Source organism: Balaenoptera acutorostrata, chromosome 2 (genome assembly GCF_949987535.1).
Source record: "Balaenoptera acutorostrata chromosome 2, mBalAcu1.1, whole genome shotgun sequence".
Taxonomy (NCBI): domain Eukaryota; kingdom Metazoa; phylum Chordata; class Mammalia; order Artiodactyla; family Balaenopteridae; genus Balaenoptera; species Balaenoptera acutorostrata.
In genome coordinates, this window is record NC_080065.1 from 54,763,045 (window position 1) to 54,781,216 (window position 18,172).

General features: G+C 35.4%; 2 protein-coding genes across 5 annotated transcripts in view; one reads left to right on the forward strand and one right to left on the reverse strand.

The window, feature by feature from the left end:
• The window catches only part of SREK1IP1 (SREK1 interacting protein 1), a 59,559-nt gene extending 59,320 nt beyond the window's left edge, over positions 1-239 (reverse strand). The window contains exon 1 of one of the 2 annotated variants that reach the window (XM_057540314.1): positions 45-239. In XM_057540314.1, coding sequence (XP_057396297.1) covers positions 45-57 — 13 coding nt within the window. In that variant the 5' untranslated portion in view covers positions 58-239. The remainder of the gene's footprint in view (positions 1-44) is intronic. The other variant, XM_007176034.3, reaches the window with a different exon arrangement.
• The window catches only part of CWC27 (CWC27 spliceosome associated cyclophilin), a 248,828-nt gene that overhangs the window by 724 nt on the left and 229,932 nt on the right, over positions 1-18,172 (forward strand). The window contains exons 1-3 of one of the 3 annotated variants that reach the window (XM_057540312.1): positions 490-563; positions 657-724; positions 10,104-10,200. In XM_057540312.1, the coding sequence (XP_057396295.1) occupies positions 683-724; positions 10,104-10,200 (139 nt within the window). In that variant the 5' untranslated portion in view covers positions 490-563; positions 657-682. Of the gene's footprint in view, positions 1-456; positions 725-10,103; positions 10,201-18,172 lie in introns of those variants that run through there. The other 2 variants (XM_057540311.1, XM_057540313.1) reach the window with 2 other exon arrangements.

The window sequence follows — 18,172 nt, forward strand, 5'->3', positions numbered from 1 at the left end:
CTACCCTACCCGCTCCCTCCCTCGCCCAGACCCTGGGTCTTTACCTGGAACTGCCATGGCGCTGGTAAGAGGGGTCGCGGGACCCCTGGGCTTTCGAGAGGGCGCTCGCTTCCCGCTGGCCGCGAGGACAACACACAGCTAGGACTGCCTCTTCCTCCCACCCGCGCCGCGGCACCCAGGTGACAGTCGGGGAAGGCCCTAAAAGTCTCCGGCGAAAGCGGAACCAAGTAGCTGCTGCTGTAGTTTCTGGGGGAATTGTATTGTAGACATCACTCGGTCCGAACCATTACTACCAGATTCCAGGGGGTTAATGGATTTGCACACGCGTGGAGTAAAGTAAGCAACACCAAGACTTAAGAATTGTTGTTTTAAAATTTTTAATACAAATTAAATTAATCTATAGGGGCTTAATAATCTTTTTTTCGATTCCCTGGAGGCCACTGGAATCCCCCCTTCTCAGGATTAGCGGTGCTCGGGTCCGGGAGCAACATGGCGGCATCCGTGAGGCGCTAGCTTTAGGAAAAGAGAGGGTTTGGTGTCGCTGTCTTGCGGGATTTTGACAGGTTGGAGCTTTCCACGACCTCCCGATTTAAGGAAGCGTGTACCGATAGGTGGACAGCTTTAGTTATCGACCGTTCGCTCTCATCCCCACTTAGGAGCAGAGTCCTGAGCGCTGACCAGCATGAGCAACATTTACATCCAGGAGCCTCCCACGAACGGGAAGGTGAGCGTCATCTAGGGTACCTGGGCTCCCCAAAGCGATATCTCACTGATTAAAGGAATTCTGGGGTCGTAGGGTTGGAAGAGATTAGAAGTCTTGTCCTTACCCCTGCCTCTGAACAGGATTGCATCGAAAGCCATATACTGGCACTTCTCAGCACATAATTGGAAAAGTCCTCAAGTGGAGATTCCTCCATCTACCAACCTCCTGGCCTTACTTGGCTTCAACCTAACTCTACAGGCGTTTTCTAGGGTCGTAGGTTAAAAAGCCAAGTATATTTTTTAAATTGACTTTTTTTTTTTTTTTTTTGCTTAATTTGGAGATCGCTCTTTCTCCATTTGTTCTACAATCCTTTATTGAATGCCTACTAGGCACCAGGTGCTGGGGATATAAAGATAGATGGAAAAAACCTAGTTGTTGCCTTAGAAGAGCTAATGGTTTAGTTTGAGAGGCAGGCAGGTAAAGAAAAACCCTATATGTTTGGTAGGCGTTCTAATGGAGAGAGGAGCATATTGCTTTGGTAGTACTGAGAAGTTAGCAACTGGGAAAGTAGGGAAAGGCTTCATGGACGAAGTGTCGTTTGAGCTGGTCTTTGTCAGCGAAAGTGGGGAATGGAAAATGTTCCCACATTAGAATTAGAGAATAATTTCCTGATTGATTTTGATGGTCAAGGTATGTCAATTCCTATTTAAAGCGTTTATATGCAGTATGAGGCAGAGTCAATAATGGAATAAGTATCCCTTGAATTCTTGAACTGGGACCTAGTCTGTATCACACACAAAATATGATGAACCAGCATAATGGAGAAAATAAAATGAGAATGAAAGCATAGAGGTGAATTAGGATAAACTGAATTTGTATCAGATACAATTATGTTGGAATCTTGTTTATTTACATTTTGTAACACAGTGAGAGCAATTTGAAAACAAAAGCAAAAATGCTGTAAATGATACCCCCGGCAAACATTTTAGTGGGTATTTTGGGCAGAGCAGTTCTTTCAGTTCTGCTGTTTGCACTTTTCCCCCTCCTCATTCCTACCCTACATCATTGTGAAAACCCAGAATATCTATCTCTTCTTACTTCCAAATGTTTCTTGAGAGTGATATCACCCCCAGTTGACAAACACTGGTAGAGATGGAATACATTGCCCATCCTGCTAGGCAGGGAGTTCACACTTGTTGTTCCTTTCTGTAGTATACTCTAGCCTGCTCAAATGGCATTTTAGCAGAGAGGGCTTTCCTATCAACTCTCTATAATATAGCAAACCTCATTCATATCCTGCATTCCAGCATTCCCTGGCCTCCTTAACCTCTTTAGTTTTTTCTCCAGTACTTTTTTACTTTTTCAGTACTTATTTTTTATTGTTGTATCCTCCTCCACTACTCTCGCCCATGGAATGAGCATTATGAGGGCAGAGACAGACATCTAGAATGGTGCTTGACACATGGTAGCAGCAGTTCAAATATGTACTGAATGGATGGGTGGATGAATTAATACTGTATTTCTCTTAACTTCTGAGAAGTATTAAGCATCAGTGAGTTTGAGGTTATACTTCTACTGTCAAGGGCAGACTTAGTTGTTTTACTCTGGAGGAAGATTCAACATGGTCATAAAGATGAGAAGCTTTAACAAAGATATTTGCCTGAACAGAAATCTTTCATTCAACAAATATTTACTGAGCACCTAGCATAGGCCAGGCTCTATGCTAGGTTTTAGGGACACAATGGAAAGAAAAACCAGCATTGTCCCTATTATCAGAGAGTAAGTTGAGTGAAATATACCGTGGTGAAATAATCATGCAAATAAGTGTATGCAAACTGCAGTGAATATTGTCCTTCTGAACAGAATTGGGCTGAGGGAGAATATGAGACATAGCCCAAGTTTTCCTTCAAAACCAGTTTGGGACTTTTTCCAGCATAATAAGACTGATTGAAGACATTGAGGCTTCAAGATTTTGTACCATAGAGAGCATGGCAAGAATTTTGGCCTGGAAGGAATTTAAAGCAGATGTAATAAAAAGTTTCCTTAATGAAATGTTTGTTTAGTGGCTGTACTGTCTAATGCTACATTAGGTACTGAAAGGATTCAGAGATATTCCAAATATGTGGGATAAAATTTCTCTCTTCAAAGAGTATAGTATCAACTTGGGAAGTAATTGACACATTATACCAGTGGTTAACCCCTGGCAGTAGTCTGTAAATATGCTGTGTTATGTTATAACTCTGGCCTTTGAGGATGAGGCACAGAAATGTAACCCTTGACAGAAATTTTCTTATCTACTGAAAATGAAATTTCCACATATTATGATGATTTAATCTAAATTTTATATTAACCCATATATTTATTCTTAAGAGACATTTTATTATCAAAGTATTGTCTTACTTGTAAGCTTTAAGAAAAAGAGCCACTGATGCTTGACATAGTAGTTATGGCTAATGGGAATGCATGGCCAAAGGAGGAGCCATGTGCCTTCTTTTTTAATTCAGTAGTTAATCTTCTTAAAAGATTAAGAAAACCTGGTAAACAAGGTGGCCCAACCATATATGCGTTCTTTTTACTGGGAATAAGTTTCCTGTGGTCAAAAAATTTTATAAGAATAATATTTACAACAATAATAGCTATCATATTTTGAACATTTACTATTTGTCAGGTACTGTTCTAAGCAGTCTGTGTATAACTCATTTTGTCCTCACAACAAACCTATGAGGATATTATTATCCCTGTTTTTTTTTATTGAAGTATATGTGACATACACTATTATATTAGTTTCGTGTTACAGTGTAACGATTTGACATTTGGATACATTGCAAAATGGTCACCACAATAAGTCTAGTTACCACTTGTCAGCATATAAAGTTAATACTACGTTATTGACTGTATTCTTCATGCTGTACATTTCATGCCCGTGACTTATTTATTTATTTTTTATTTATTTATTTATTTTTTTAGATTAGTAATTCTTCTACTTAGTGCAACCCTCTCGGCTTTCTTTTTTTTTTTTTTTAATTTATTTAATTAATTAATTTATTTATTTTTGGCTGTGTTGGGTCTTCGTTTCTGTGCGAGGGCTTTCTCCAGTTGCGGCAAGCGGGGGCCACTCTTCATCGCAGTGCGTGGGCCTCTCACTGTCGCGGCCTCTCTTGTTGCGGAGCACAGGCTCCAGACGCGCAGGCTCAGCAGTTGTGGCTCACGGGTCCAGTTGCTCCGTGGCATGTGGAATCTTCCCAGACCAGGGCTCGAACCCGTGTCCCCTGCATTGGCAGGCAGACTCAACCACTGCACCACCAGGGAAGCCTGACTTATTTATTTTTTAACTCGAAGTTTGTACCTCTTGATCCCCTTCACCCATTCTACCCACTCACCTCCCACCTACCTCCACTCCTTCTCGCCTCTGGCAACCACCAGTCTATTCTCTGTATCTAAGAGTCTAGGTTTTGTTTTGTTTTGTTTGTTTTGTGTTTTAGAGTCCATGTGTAAGTGAAGTCATGCAGTATTTGTCTTTCTCTGTCTGACTTATTTAGCACAGTACTCTCAAGCTCCATCCATGTTGTGGCACATGGCAATATTCCTTTCTTTTTTATGGCTGAGTGGTATTCTAGTGTGTATCTTCTTTATATTCATCCATCAATGGACACTTAAGTTGTTTCCATATGTTGGCTATTGTGAATAATGCTGCAGTGAACAGAGGGGCACATATATCTTTTCTAGTTAGTGTTTTTATTTTCTTCGGATAAATACCCAGAAGTGGAATTGCTGGTTAGTACAGTAGTTCATTTTTAATTTTCTGAGGAACCTCCACACTGTTTTCCATAGTAGCTGCACCAATTTATATTCCCACCAACAGTACACAGGGGTTCCCTTTTTTCCACATCTTTGCCAACACTTGTTATTTCTTATCTTTTTAATAATAGCCATTCTGTTGGGTGTGAGGTGATACCTCATTGTGGTTTTGATTTGCATTTATCTGATGATTAGTGGTGTTGAGCATCTTTTCATGTGCCTATTGCCCGTCTGTATGTCTTTGGGAAAATGTCTATTCAGATCCTTATACCCGTTTTTTAATCAGATTGTTTTTATGTTACTTAGTTCTATAAGTTCTTTTTATAGTTTGGATATTAACCCTTTATCAGATATATAATTTACAAATATCTTCTCCCATTCAGTAGGTTGTATTTTCATTTCGTTGATAGTTTCCTTTGCTGTGCAGAAGCTTTTTAGTTTGATGTAGTCCCATTTGTTTATTTTTCCTTTTGTTGCCCTTGCCTTTGGATCAGATACAAAAAAAAAAAAAATTGCTAAGACCAATGTCAAGGAGCTTACTGCCTATCTTTTCTTCTAGAATATTTATGGTTTCAGGTTTTATATTCAAGTCTTGAATCCATTTTGAGTTTATTTTTATATATGGTGTAAGATAGTGGTCCAGTTTCACTCTTTTACTTGCATCTGTCCAGCTTTCCCAGCATAGTTTATTGAAGAGACTGTCCTATCCCCATTGTGTATTCTTGCCTCCTTAGTTGTAAATTAATTAACTGTGTATGTGTGGGTTTGTTTCTGAGCTTTCTATTCTGTTCCATTGATCTATGTGTCTGTTTTTATACCAATACCATACTGTTTTGATTACTATAGCTTTGTAATATAGTTTGGAATCAGGGAGCATGGTACCTCTGGCTTTGTTATTCTTTCTCAAGATTGCTTTGACCATTTGGGGTCTTTTGTGGTTCCATACAAAGTTTAGGATTATTTGTTCTGGTTCTGTGAAAAATGCCATTGGAATTTTGATAGGGATTGTACTGAATCTATCGATTGTTTTGGGTAGTATGGGCATTTTAACAATATTCTTTCAATCCATGAGCACAAAATATCTTTCCACTTATTTTGTGTCTTTTTCAGTTTTTTCATCTATGTCTTATATTTTCATCTATGTCTTATATTTTAAAGATCGTTTGCCTCCTTGGTTAAATTTATTCCTAGGTTTTTTGTTTTTGGGTTTTTTTTTTTTTGGTGCAGTTGTAAATGGGATTCTTTTCTTGATTTCTCATTCTGATAGTTTATTATTACTGTATAGAAATGCAGTAGATTTTTGTATATTAATTTTGTGTCCTGCAATTTTACTGAATTCATTTATTAGTTCTAACAGTTTTTTGCTGGAGTCTTTAGAGTTTTCTATATAGTATCATGTCAACTGCAAATAGTGACAGTTTACTTCTTCCTTTCCAATTTTGATGCCTTTTATTTCTTTGTCCTGCCTAATGGCTGTGGCTAGGACTACTGGTACTGTGTTGAATGAAAGTGGGTAGAGTGGGCACCCTTGTCTCGTCCCTGATCTTAGAGGAAAAGCTTTTAGCTTTTCACCATTGAGTATGATACTAGCTGTGGGTTTGTCATATATCACATTAATCACATTGGAGTACATTCCTTCTATACCCACTTTGTTGAGACTTTTTATCATAAATGGATGTTGAATTTTTTCCAAAGCTTTTTCTGCATCTATTGAGATGACCATATGATTTTTATCTTTCATTTTGTTAATGTGGTGTAATACATTGGTTGATTTGTGGATATTGAGCCACTGTTGCATCGTTGGGATAAATCCCACTTGATCATCCTGTGTGATCCTTTTAATGTATTGTTGCATTTGATTTGCTAATATTTTGTTGAGAATTTTTGCATATATGTTTGTCAGGGATATTGGCCTGTAATTTTCTTTTTTTGTGGTGTCTTTGGTTTTGTTATCAGGGTAATGCTGGCTTTGTAAAATGAGTTTGAGACGGATAGGTATTAAATCTTTCTTGAATGTTTGGTAGAATTCATCAGCCATCTAGTCCTGTGCTTTTGTTTGTTGGGAGTTTTTGATTACTGGTTCAATCTCCTTACTAGTAATTGGTCTCTTCAGATTTTCTATTTTCTATTTTGTCATGGTTCAGTCTTGGGAGATTGTATGTTTCTAGGAATTTATCTGTTTTTTCTAGGTGGTCCAATTTTTTGGCATATAATTGTTCAGAGTGTCTCTTTGCTCCTTTGTGTTTGAGTGGTATCAGTTGTAACTTCTCGTGCATTTCTGATTTTATTTATTGGAGTCCTCTCTTTTTTTTTTCTTCGTGAGTGTGGCTAAAGGTTTGTCAGTTTTGTTTATCTTTTCAAAGAACTAGCTCTTAGTTTTATTGATCTTTTCTATTGTTTTTTAGTCTCTATTTCATTTATTACACTTTGATGTTTATTATTTCCTTCCTTCTACTAACTTTGGGCTTCATTTGTTCTTCTTTTTCTAGTTCATTTAGGTGTAAAGTTAGATTGTTTTAGATTTTCTTGTTTCTTGAGATTGGCCTGTATTGCTATGACCTTCTCTCTTAGAAACAGTTTTGTTGCATCCCATAAGGTTTGGTGTGTGGTATTTCTTTGTTTTCTTAATTAATTTTTATTGGAGTGTAGTTGCTTTACAATGTTGTGTTAGTTTCTGCTGTGCAGCAAACTGAATCAGTTATACATATACATATATCCACTCTTTTTTAGATTTCCGTCCCATTTAGGTCACCACAGAGCATTGAGTAGAGTTCCCTGTGCTATACAGTAGGTTCTCATTAGTTATCTGTTTTATACATAGTAGCATATATATGTCAATCCCAGTCTCCCAATTCATCCCACCCACTCCTCCCCGCCTTGGTGACCATAAGTTTGTTCTTTACATCTGTGACTGTATTTCTGCTTTGCAAATACATTCACCTCTACCATTTTTCTAGATTCCACATGTAAGCAATATTATACAATACTTGTTTTTCTCTTTCTGACTTTCTTCACTCTGTATGACAATCTCTAGGTCCACCCATGTCTCTGCAAATGGCACTATTTCGTTCCTTTTTATGGTTGAGTAATATTCCATTGTATATATGTACCAAATCTTCTTTATCCATTCCTCTGTCGATGGATATTTAGGTTGCTTCCACTTTTGTTGCATCCCATAAGGTTTGGTGTGTGCTATTTCTGTACCTAAGTATTTTTTTATTTCTCCTTTGATTTCTTCAGTGATCCATTGGTTGTTCAGTTGTTTTTTTTAACTGAAGTATTGTTGATTTACAACGTTGTGTTAGTTTCAGGTATACAGCAAAGTGATTCACTTATACATACAAGAGTAAGTCTCTTGGCATCATTTTTCCAATAGCATTTGTTCACTTTGTGTCTCTGTGTCACATTTTGGTAATTCTTGCAATATTTTAAAACCTCCACCAGGGAAAAGATTATGACTTGCTAAAGGCTCACATGAGGATTGGCAGTTTTTAGTAATAAAGTATTTTAAAATTAAGGTTTGCACATTGTTTTCTAAGACATAATGCCGTTGCATACTTAATAGACTACAATATAGAGTAAATAAAACTTCTGTATGCATTGAGAAACCAAAAACTTTATGTGACTCACTTTATTGCAATATTCATTTCACTGTAATGGTCTGGAACCAAACCTGCAATATCTCAGCAGTATGCCTGAATATGAAATGTTCAATAGGCAAATCCATAGAGACAGAGAGTAGATTAGTGGTTGCCAGGGGATAGGAAATATGGAAACATGTCTAGGTTCTCTTTAACAGTAGAACTTTATTTCAAGTATACAAGGGGATAATGAGGTAGGAAGGACATTTGTTATGTATACTGTACTTCTAAGATTGGGATGTATATCTGGCCTCGTGGAAAATCAAAACGTGTTACACAGTGTTGTTTTAGATAATACAATCTGAGGTAGAGGGAGTTACTCAGCCTCTCATTTTGCATCCCACATGTATATTTTCCAGGAGAATGAGAATCCACTTGGATTGGTGTGTCACCATTCAATATGGAGAATCTCTTTTGGGCATTGTTTCATGCCAAGCCAAGTTAGAATGCCTTGCTCATGTCCAACCAATATATGAATGCTTTTGACTTAGGCACTTTTCTCTACTCAAATCAGTTGTGACCAGGTAACTTGGGGGTTTATTTTGCGACATGTGGCAGGGCCCTAGAGCTTGATGGACTATTTTTCCAGTATAGTATGGAATTTATGGTGAACTTTTTGGAGGCAGTACAGTGAGATAGAAAAGGCATGGGCTTTGCAGCAGACAGCCTTTGGCTTAAATTGTTCACTGTGAGACCCTGGGTAAATTTACTTTATCTGAGTCTCTGTTTCTTCATAAGTATAATAAGAGTAATGATCCCTATCTTGTAGGTGAGGATTAAATGAGATAGGATATGTAAAGTGACACAGAAGCTAACACCTGGAAGGCACTCAACAAATGTTCCCTTCTTTTTGTAGAGAAAGTGTAATGGATTGAGAAAATCATGCACATTTGCATTTTTAGTTCTTTTATATTTCTTTAAGGGTTAAGAACCATTTTAAAAGCTACCACAGTATAGATATTTTCACCTCTTCCACCCCCATGGAGCATAATTGTAAGAGAACTATGTAGCCAGTAAAAACCCAAAAAGATACAATAAATTCATCAATGTTACATAAATTATGGCAATTAATTTGAGCTTCTGAAACAGAAACTGAAAGGCAATTATAGCAAAAGTGATGGTGATGGTCATATATCATTGACCATTGATCACAGATTGACACTGATCTACTTTGGCACACTGTGGGGTGGGTGCGTGGGGGGAGTGATACTAGAGAAGTTGGATTCCAGCTGTGCCACAGTGTTCAAATTTAGAGCTTTCCGTTCTTTTTGGTTATTTGTGTTTATTAATAAGACTGTTATAAGCTGTCTCCTCCTGTGGGCTCAGTAGGGATTTTGGTTGTTGCAAGATGGCTGGTTGCACCAAGGAGTAACTGCCTTCATGAGCTATGGAAAGAAGGCTATCAAAGGATTCCATTTACCGTAGACAGTAATTTTAAGACACACCATTTTAGTAATATACAACCCAGAATTAGATTAAGAATGTTCCTTTGTAAATTAGGAATGGCGTGATTTTGAATGAAAAAGTAGAGTGTTTATATGTTAAAAGGTAATTGTGAAATTGTCCTACAGTGCTGTAATTTCATGGGATTGTTCTTTAATTTCGTAATTTGCTACACCAATTTTATTGGAAGAAATGCTGTAGAACACTTTTTAAGTTAAAACAAGTTTATATTACTGATTTTTAAATGAATGAGGTTTTTTTTCTGTGATTCAAAAACATATATGCTATTTTTTCTTAAAGCCGAAATTATTTCTGAAAATGGTATTTGAAAGGTATAAATGTACAGTGACTTGTACTGAATATTTGAAATTTTTTGAGTATAACCAAAACCAAGCAAAGTTTCTAATTTTTATTTTAAAATTGAAAATTCAGTAGTGAATACTTTAAGTTGAGCAGCCAATCAACTCATCATTAAGCAAAATGATAATTAACATAGTGATTTTGTATGCTTTCTACAGGTTTTATTGAAAACTACAGCTGGAGATATTGACATAGAGTTGTGGTCAAAAGAAGCTCCTAAAGCTTGCAGAAATTTCATTCAGCTTTGTTTGGAAGGTAATCATAATTCTTGAATTTTATTCTGTAGGAGAAATTTTGTTAATTTAAAAATAAACTGCAGGGACTTCCCTGGTGGTCCAGTGGTTAAGACTCCGTGCCTCCACTGAAGGGGTCATGGGTTCAATCCCTGGTCAAGGAACTAAGATCTCACATGCCGCACGGTGTGGCCAAAAATAAATAAATAAAAATAAAATAAAATAAACTGCAGTGTATTTTTCCATAACATTGAAGACTGGTATTAAATAGTGGTAATGGATGCTGGGAGTTGATATAAATGATACCATCTTGAGCTGTGTGTCAGGAAATGGAGAGAGGAGATAAAAATCCTTCCTCCCCCAATAAATCTCTGTATCTTTTTTTTTTTTAATCTTTATGTCTTTAACAGAGATATTTATCTCAGCAAATAATACTTTGGTCTTTTTTGGTCTCCTTGGCTGTTTTCACTTCTTTCTTTCATCCTCTAAATATGGGTATTCCCTAAGATTGCCTTTAGTTCTCTATTGTCTTTACTCTTCAATTGTTACTTCCAACCAAGTGACTGTCAAATATAGAATTCCAGCCATTTCTTCTCTTTTGAGCTCTAATTTACATATCTAATTGCCTAGTGGACTTTTCTACTCAAATCTTCTACTGTCAGCTGCAACTAAACTGATAAAAACCAAATTTACCAGTTTCTTCCCCAGACTGCCTTGACTGTCACCGACGTGATTGTAATTGCCTTTTACCTGGTCTTGCATTTTCTCATCTTTGATCTCTTTACCCTCACATTTATTCATCTGGTATTTGAATCCTCAGGCAGCTTAGCTTCCTAGCTTTCCAACTTTATTTTTCATTGCATATAACCACATGGTTTCAGTTGACTATTATCTTTATTTCCTGAGCAGTTCTTTCCCATTTCCACTCATACCTCCTTCATATCCTGAATCTTCTCATATCCTCCCTCGCCTTTTTGGAATACTTTCTCTTCCCTTCTTTTTCTATTCAAATCACTTTTTTTTTTTTTTTTTTTTTTTTTGGCTACGTGGTCTGGCTTGTAGGATCTTAGTTCCCCCAGCAGGGACTGAACCCGGGGCCCCAGCAGTGAAAGCACTGAGTCCTAACCACTGGACCGCCAGGGAATTCTACCACTTTTTAATGTCTATTCAAAATTCTACTTTCTCCACAAAGCCTTCCAGCCAGCTTTCAGTGATGGTATTATCAATGTCACTAGTAACTCTTAGATTTGAGTAATGAAGTTCAAGGTATCAGAAAACAGCACTTTGAGTCAAAAGCAAGATGTGAAAGAGAATACAAAATAACCAGTAGTAGGGTACAGTGAGAGTTCTCCAAATAGATAACTAAACAAACAGAAAATTACCAGGGGAAGATTTAAGGAATAAAACCACCCAGACCAAAACAAAAACAACTGCCTCTCCAAAACAAAAAAAAACCGAGCTGACAAAAAAGAAAAAGAGAAAAGAAGACATCTGTAAAGACCATTATTAATAATTGCTATGGCAGGCAGGAAGGAAATTGAATCAGACAGGTAGTTCAGTCAGAGAAGCCTCAAATAACTGTCAACAGAGCCGAGAAACACAGTAGACACTGAAAAGTCAGACTTGTTTCTGGAAAGAAGTTTTGAAGAATCAAAAGCTCAAATTTTACAGAAGAGTGAAAGTACAAAAACATTAGAAAGAATAAATGGTAAATTATAATCCATGACCAGGTGAATGGAAGAAACAGAAAACATCTGGATATAATATAACAATGAAAGAAGAAATAAGGTTCTTAAGTTAGGTGATGATGAAACTTAATTACAACATTAAAAAATTATTTCCCTATTTATGAGAATACAATAAGAAAGAAAAAAGAATAGGAAAATAATAAGAAAAAATAACTAGAGCAATTCTTTTAATTGAATAGGTGAGAAATAGAATTATTATTGCAAAGGCTAACAAGAAGCCTGAGAAAACTAATTTAAATAAAGCTCCTAAATGAATAAAGTCAAGGTTTTAAAAATTTAATTCAGAGAACCTCATCTTAATTCTCTGATTATATGATTTAAACGAGTGATAATATTTCTAGATCTTGTAATGGTCATATCAATATTTTAAAAAAAAGACATTTCCAAAATTAAAAAGCAAATGAATAAAAATGAGCAAGTGGGAGCACAGCCTCAGATATGGCTCTCAACTAAAATGGTGTTCACAGTTAAAGGGAAATTCTTAGTATTTTTTTTCCCAGCTTTACTGAGGTATGATTGACAAAAATTGTATATATTTAGATTATACAACATGATTTTTTTAAAGGTGTACAATGTGCTGACTTAATATATGTATACATTGTGAAATGATTACCACAATCAAGTTAAGTAACATATCTGCCACATCACATAGTTACCTTTTTGTGTGAGTGTATGTGGTGAGAACATGAGATGTACAAATTTCTAGTATACAATACAGTATTATTAACTAAAATCACCATGCTGTGCATTGGATCCCCAGAACTTATTCATCTTATAATTGAAAATTTGTATCTTTTTGACCAACATCTTCCCATTTCCCCCATCACCTCCAGCCTGTGGCAACCACCATCCTACTCTCTGTTTCTATGAGTTGAACTTTTTTAGATTCCACATATAAGTGGGAACATACAGTATTTGTCTTTCTGTGTCTGGGGGGAGTTTTTAGTTTTTATGAAAACAAAACATTTACAGTTACACAGACTTAATCTTGGATTTCAGGTCTTTGTAGGATAGTTAGGTAAACATTTAAAAATGCATGAAAATTTTAAAAAATTATAAGTTTAAAGAGTAGGTTAAAAAAGAAGAGAAGGAAAGGGAAGCTTGTTATCTTTGAAAATTTTGTTAGTTCCTCTGAAGAATGAGGAAGGAGTAGAATTTTAGGTCTGAAAAACAAAGTGGGGAGCAGAAAGAGAAGTAGATAAGAAAATCAAAATTTTTATACTTTATGTGACTATTAACTCTTGTGAAATTTTACCTCAGCCCTGTCTCCTAAATGTCCATGCTTCATCAGTTATCTTTTATCCCCTTCCTCCTTTAACAAGAGTTTTAATAATTTTTTAGAAGTTACAAACGTAGGTATATAGTAAGAGGTTTAAAGAAATATCTTACAAAACTAAAATGTTTGTTTAAAAAAACCCAAGAGGCTAAAATAGAGAGCTCACAAAGGAGATTTAAATAAAAAGTTATTAATGATAGTATTTACAAAATTAAACACGAAACAAAATTCTAGAAGAAGAACCAGATATACATGATATTAAAATGCAAATATAAATTCCTGTGTGTATTAATACTTGGGCAGAAATATAATTAGTCAAAATATGTCATGATACCCATACATTGTACAGCCAGAAATAAAAAACATAATGACAAATAGCAGACTCATGGCATCCGAATAGAAACTTCATTTCCTATTTGAGATACATGTAAATTTCTTTTTTTCAATAGTGGAGAAAATTCAGGAGGGTATTATGAACACACATATTGAGATAATAAAACCTCTTCAAAATACTTATGGGAATGATACATAAACATTTAAGAAGGACGTCAAACATTATTGCAAGCAGGAAGATCTTTTAAGCACGTGGTAAGCTGTAACTATAAATGCATAGTTCAACAGTGATTATTAATAAATTACAAGGAAGTGGAAATAATGGATATGGAAATTATCTGGAAATTTGCAATTCTAGGCACAATAGAATACAAAATTTAAGGTGTAGAGAAATTATAGGAAATTTCTATTCAATATATGTAGTATTATAATAATTTCATTTATCCAACAAGAATATAATTAGGAAAATAAAGGAAAGCTTAAAGTTAAAATCCAACATCACTGAAAGACTTAATAGGAAATAGGAAAAAGAAATAAGATGGGTAATTTTAAAATTTGAAAGCACAAGTAATAAAGACCTCTTTCATGTCCCCCTTCCCTCATATCTAATAGATCTCTGAGCCTTATAGATCCTGCTTCCTAGAGAATTCTTGAATCTGTGCCTCACAAAATAAGCCATAGTCATGTCTTGACTCTTAGGACAACAGTTGCTCTCTCTCTCTCCACCTTGTTACTTCCAATCAGTTCTTCGTTATGGAGTTTAAGTGATCCTTCGAAAAAGTAAATCTGATCATGTGCTCAAAAACTGTTGATTGCATGCACTATTTACAATAGCCAGGTCATGGAAGCAACCTAAATGCCCATCAACAGACGAATGGGTAAAGAAGATGTGGTACATATATACAATGGAATATTACTCAGCCATAAAAAGGAACGAAATTGGGTCATTTGTAGAGATGTGGATGAATCTGTCACAGAGACTCATAGCGAAGTAAGTCAGAAAGAGAAAAACAAATATCGCATATTAACGCATACATGTGGAACCTAGAAAAATGGTACAGATGAACCCGTTTGCAGGGCAGAAATTGAGACACAGATGTAGAGAACAAATGTATGGACACCAAGGCGGGGAAAGCAGTGGCGGGTGGTGGTGATGGTGTGATGAATTGGGAGATTGGGAATGACATGTATACACTGATGTGTATAAAATGGATGACTAATAAGAACCTGCTGTATAAAAAAATAAATAAAATTCAAAAAAAATAATAAAACTGTTGATTGCATATTATGGGCATAAAAGATTATTTTTATTTTTTGATACAGACTCGGGTAAGTATTATATTCAAATTTGAGTATGGATTTGTAGGATTTAAGTGAAAATATTAAAGTCTGACCTCACATTTGTTTTGACCTTGAAAATTTATAGGTTGCCTCCACATTATCTTATTTAATCTTTGGAACAGCACTGTGAGTTAATTTATATTATTAGTTTTATAATGAGAAAATTACATATGCAGTATGATGACTGTAGTTAATAATACTGTATTGCATATTTGGAAGTTGCTAAGACAGTAGATCTTAAAAGTTCTCATCACAAGAAAAATAATTTTGTAACTATGTATGGATGGATGTTAACTAGTTTTATTGCCCGTGACTATATCACAATATATAAAAATATTGAATCACTATGTTGTACATCTGAAACTAGTGTAATGTTATGTGTCAATTATATCTCAATTAAAAAAAAGAGAGAGGAAAAAAAAGAGAAAAAGAAAGAAAGAAAATTGAGTTTAAGGTTGCACAGCTAACAAGAGGCAAGGCTCAGAATTCCTGACTGCTATATACATTTTTAATCAGAGTAAATGGTTACTTAGGGATACAGGAGAAATACTTGTAGACTTCTTGATTTTTACAGTTTCTGGTTTGTAACCAAGGAGAACTTGTCTGTACTGGGGAGTTCTTGTTAATATAGCCTAACAGCTCTTCACTGGGAGAAGCGATTGAAAAAAATCCATTAATCTTCCTTTCTACTTCTTCCAATCCATCCTATGAACTGGATACAGTTGTTAGATTACAGATTACATTTTTTAAAATGTGGATTTTATTTCCAGTTATAGCTTGCAAATGTAAATGATTATGAGGGTGCCTGCAAGCCACAATATTATAGTACTTCATGAATTATGATAAACCATAGTCATGTTTTGACTAACAAAGTATCACAAAGTACTCATGTAATTGGTGTTTTATGAATTATGTCAGTAATTGTATCATTACCGTGTCTGGCCCACAGTAGGCACTTGATAAGTATCTGTCATTGAATGAGTTGGGTTGGTTCAGTTTCAAGTAATAGAAGACTCAACTCAAAATTATTTAATTAATGAAGACATTTATCATCCTCTGTGATAAGAAATCTGGTGTCCAGAAGTTCTGCAGCTCAGTAAAGACTTTTGTGAACTATGCTCTTTCCATCTCTTTGCTTTGCATTCCTCAGCATGTGATTAAATTATGACTATGCTCAATAACTGAATCCAACTCAACCAATTAGGAGATCATATATGATCTCTCTTGTATGTTTATAGCTTCCAATTAATATATTTATATATAAATATAAGTAATTTTCTTCAGTCATTTAGCAAACTTACTGCGAGTCTAATTGGACTCATGTATTGTGTTGATTGTTTTATTTATTGAAAATTTCTTGAGGAGGGTGCATTGATGGTGCTAAACCTATAATCAGTGAGTAATTTTGATATATTTTGGGTTTGTATGTTGTTTGTATAAGTTAATTTTCCATGGGGAGAAGAGGAAGAATTAGGAAATAAGGTATTTATCTCTATGAGCGTTTCTCAATCTAGCACTGTTGACATTTTGAGCCAGTAATTCTTTGTTGTAGGGGCTTCCTGTGCTTTGTAGGATGTTTACCAGTATCCCTGGCCTCTACCTACTAGATGCCAGTAACATCTCCCATGTGTGAAAACCAAATATTTCTAGACATTGACAAGTGTTCCCTACGGAGAAAATTGCTGCTTCTCCAACCCCCAGTTGAGAACCACAGATCTATACCAAAACTCTCCAATTTTTATTTTGAAAACTGTAATCCGGAGTTTAAGAGAATCCTGAAAGTAGATACGGAACAACCACTACCATGGTTTCTATAGAAATTGTTCTGTTTTGAGTAGATATTTTATAATAAGTAAGGAAGAAAAGCTTTTGGTTTAGGAGCCTATTTAACGTTCTGGGGGAAAAAATCTTGTGACTAGTTGTATTTACTCTGATAACTATAGATACACTTAGTTTTAGACATTGATAAATTTTTCTTTTATTAAACTATGGTTGATTTACAATGTTGTATTAGTTTCAGGTGTACAACAAAGTGATTCAGATATATATATAGATATAGGTAGATAGATATTCTTTCTCAGATTTTTTTCCATTATAGGTTATTGCAAGATATAGTTTTCTGTGCTATACATTGGTCCTTGTTGTTTATCTATTTTTATATATATAGTAGTGTGTATCTGTTAATCCCAAACTCCTGTTTTATCCCTCCCCACCCCTTTACCCTTTGGTAACCATAAGTTTTTTTTCTATGTTTTCTATGTCTGTGAGTCTCTTTCTGTTTTGTAATTAAGTTCATTTGTATCATTTTTTAGATTCCACATATAAGTGATGTCATATGATATTTGTCTTTCTCTGACTTACTTCACTTTATATGATAATCTCTAGTCCATTCATGTTGCTGCCAATGGCATTATTTCATTCCTTTTTATGGCTGAGTAATATATATATATACCACATCCTCTTTATCCATTCAGCTGTTGATGGACACTTAGGTTGCTTCCATGTCTTGGCTATTGTAAATAATGCCGTATGAACAATGGGGTGCATGTATCTTTTCAAATTTGAGTTTTTGTCTTTTCTGGATATATGCCCAGGAGTGGGATTGCTGGATCATATGGTAACTCTATTTTAAGTTATTTTAAGGAACCTCCATACTGTTCTCCATAGTGGCTGCACCAATTTACATTCCCACCAACAGTGTAGGAGGGTTCCCTTTTTTCCACACCTCTCCAGCATTTATTATTTGTAGACTTTTTCATGATGGCCATTCTGACTGATGTGAGGTGATACCTCATTATAGTTTTGATTTGCATTTCTCTAATTATTAGTGATGTTGAGCAACTTTTTATGTGCCTGTTAGCCATCTGTATGTCTTCTTTGGAGAAATGTCTATTTATATCTTCTGCCCATTTTTGATTGGGTTGTTTGTTTGTTTGTTTATATTGAGCTGTTTGTATATTTTTGAAATTAATCCCTGTCAGTTTCATGTTTTGCAAATATTTTCTCCCATTCTGTAGATTGTCTTTTCACTTTGTATATGGTTTTCTTTGCTGTGCAAAAGCTTATAAGTTTGATTAGGTCCCATTTGTTTACTTTTGCTTTTATTTCTTTTGTTTTGGGAGACTGACCTAAGAAAGCATTGCTATGATTTATGTCAGAGAATGTTTTGCTTATGTTCTCTTCTAGGAGTCTTATGGTGTCATGTCTTCCATTTAAGTCTTTAAGCCATTTTGAGTTTGTAGTTGTGTATGGTGTGAGGGAGTGTTCTAAGTTCATTGATTTACATGCAGTTGTCC